At 37.9% G+C, this 2173-nt stretch overlaps 1 protein-coding gene across 1 annotated transcript; it reads left to right on the top strand.

Annotated features, from left to right (window-relative positions):
• The first annotated feature begins 504 nt into the window (after positions 1-504).
• PPP1R2C (PPP1R2C family member C) lies at positions 505-1110 on the top strand. The gene has a single exon (XM_053670583.1). The coding sequence runs from the start codon at positions 505-507 to the stop codon at positions 1108-1110; it is 606 nt and encodes a 201-aa protein (XP_053526558.1).
• Positions 1111-2173: the final 1063 nt, after the last annotated feature.

Below are 2173 nucleotides of genomic sequence, written 5' to 3'. Positions count from 1 at the left end.
AGAGGCAGGCAGAGCAGCAGAGGGGGTCAAGGAGTTTTGTGTGTGTAGGTGGATGGAGAGCGAGGTGTAGATGGCAACAGAAGGGAAGAGAAGTTAACTGCCGTATAGTATCAATGCCACCAATATTTCTAACCAAAATATTGGCTTTGGAATTTTTGACAGTGATCCACACTAAGAAATGCATTTTTCATAGCCTCCTCATACACAGTGTATATATAAATTCATAAAACAGTGCTTTCCTGTTCCACGTGCAACTCAGGGATATTTCTTGTCTTACTTCATTAAAAAAAAAAAAAAAAACATCAGTGTGGGCCCTGAGGCAGTGACGTTGGCAATCATTGCCATGGCAACCATTGTGGATGACGTCCTTTGTGACATCGGTCCAATATGGTTCCTAGGTGTCTTGGAGATGAGATCCAAACGAACGTTGCTTCAGTATCAACTTGAAGCGCTTCAGGCAGCCGTGGCCCAGAGATCGCTCAGGGATTTCTTCAAATCCCCACCATGGCTACTTCCACCAACTCACACAGACCCATCAAGGGGATCCTGAAAAACAAAGGCTCCATGAATTCTTCGGTGGTGGTCCCTGCCCAGCAGTCTGGAGGGCCTAGTCAAGTACAGACTAAAAAGGCTAAGAGGTGGGACGAGTCCAATATCCTTGCCACATGCCGGTCTGCATACAGAGACTATGATTTAAGGAAGGTAAATGAGCCCAACATTCGTCACCTGAGGTTTCAAGATGGCAAAGAAGATACCGCGCGTGATTTAGAAACAGAAGACCAGACTGGAGACACCGCTATTGATACCTTAGCTAAGAAATTAGCCGCCACTGATCTCTCCGAGCCGAACAGTGTCATGGGGGAGCCAGAGAGCAAGCAGGCACATAGCAGAATCTTCATGGATAAACAAGAAAGACAGCGGCAGTTCGAATTGAGAAGGAAGCTGCATTACAGCGAAGGACTGCACATGAAATTAGGTAGGGAATTAATTGCAAAAGAACTCCAAGGTGAAGAAATGGGTGCTGAAAACGAAGAAATCCCACCTGTTACCAATGAAGAGATGACTACGGCAGGAAAATCAGATGACGGCCCTGTAAGTGATGAACTGTAAACTTCAGCAGGCTAAGCATAGAAAACATCTATTCATGCTGCAAGTGTTGTCAAACCCTATTAGTATAATAGACTGTATCTAGTTCTGTAGAACTGTGCTTTAAGTAATGAAATACCATCAGTTCAATTGTGCTGTAATAATTAAATAGTAAACTTCTAAGTAGATTAAATGGAAAATGGCTGCTTGATATTCTTGTCTGGTACTTTTCCACAAATACAGATCCTGACATAAGTCCAAAACCATTTTATAAAACTCAGTTAATGTATGTATTATTTATGTTTTTTATGTATTAAGAGCTTAAAGGAGGACTAATTTATATTCACTTATAGATGTACTACCTTTTATAGTAAAGGTTTTGTTACAAAACCAAAATGCAGTTGACACAGCAAGTTATATAGCCAGATAAATATTCAAAGTACAAAACACTTGTTTTAGAGTGATTTGTTTGTTTAATTGGGAGAAAATATAAGTTATTGTTACATTTTTCTTAACACAGTATCTTTAAATTTTCTCTTGTTTCTTTCAGTGTTTATAAGGAAATTACTATGTTTTTCTTATCAGAAATAGTCCCTTTTATGAACTATCAGGTTAAAATTACACCAGTGTCTGTTCTATTTCTTTTACACTCTTGGAAATACACTCTGATACCAATACTTTTTAAAGTTCAATGTTATCTCAGTAGTCTGTTCTTACACCTGTCTTAACTTCTATCCTTTGTGTCCTCAGACTCACACACACAATCATTTATGAAGTATCATACTGTCAGGACATAGATACTTCTCATATTTTCTATCACCTGATACAACAATTTCATTTCTATTTTGACCATCACAGCCTATTCAGTTGTTTTATATGTAGAGAAAATAGATTGAATAGCAGAAGTACTAGAGTCGGAAATACAATTAATTCCACTGCTAAATTTCTATAATTTTTTGCCTTATAGCTTGCTAAATAATTTTCTATTGTTAGTTTATCATTTGACCAAATTAGCTTTTAGAAAACAACTGGTATTTTTTTCATGATAGTATCCTGAGCAGCTAGTTACATGATTATAGTTCCTGAA

The sequence above is a fragment of the Artibeus jamaicensis genome, unplaced genomic scaffold (genome assembly GCF_021234435.1).
Source record: "Artibeus jamaicensis isolate MK-2021 breed Jamaican fruit bat unplaced genomic scaffold, CSHL_Jam_final contig_60, whole genome shotgun sequence".
Taxonomy (NCBI): Eukaryota; Metazoa; Chordata; class Mammalia; order Chiroptera; family Phyllostomidae; genus Artibeus; species Artibeus jamaicensis.
This window is presented reverse-complemented; position numbering and strand designations above follow the sequence as displayed.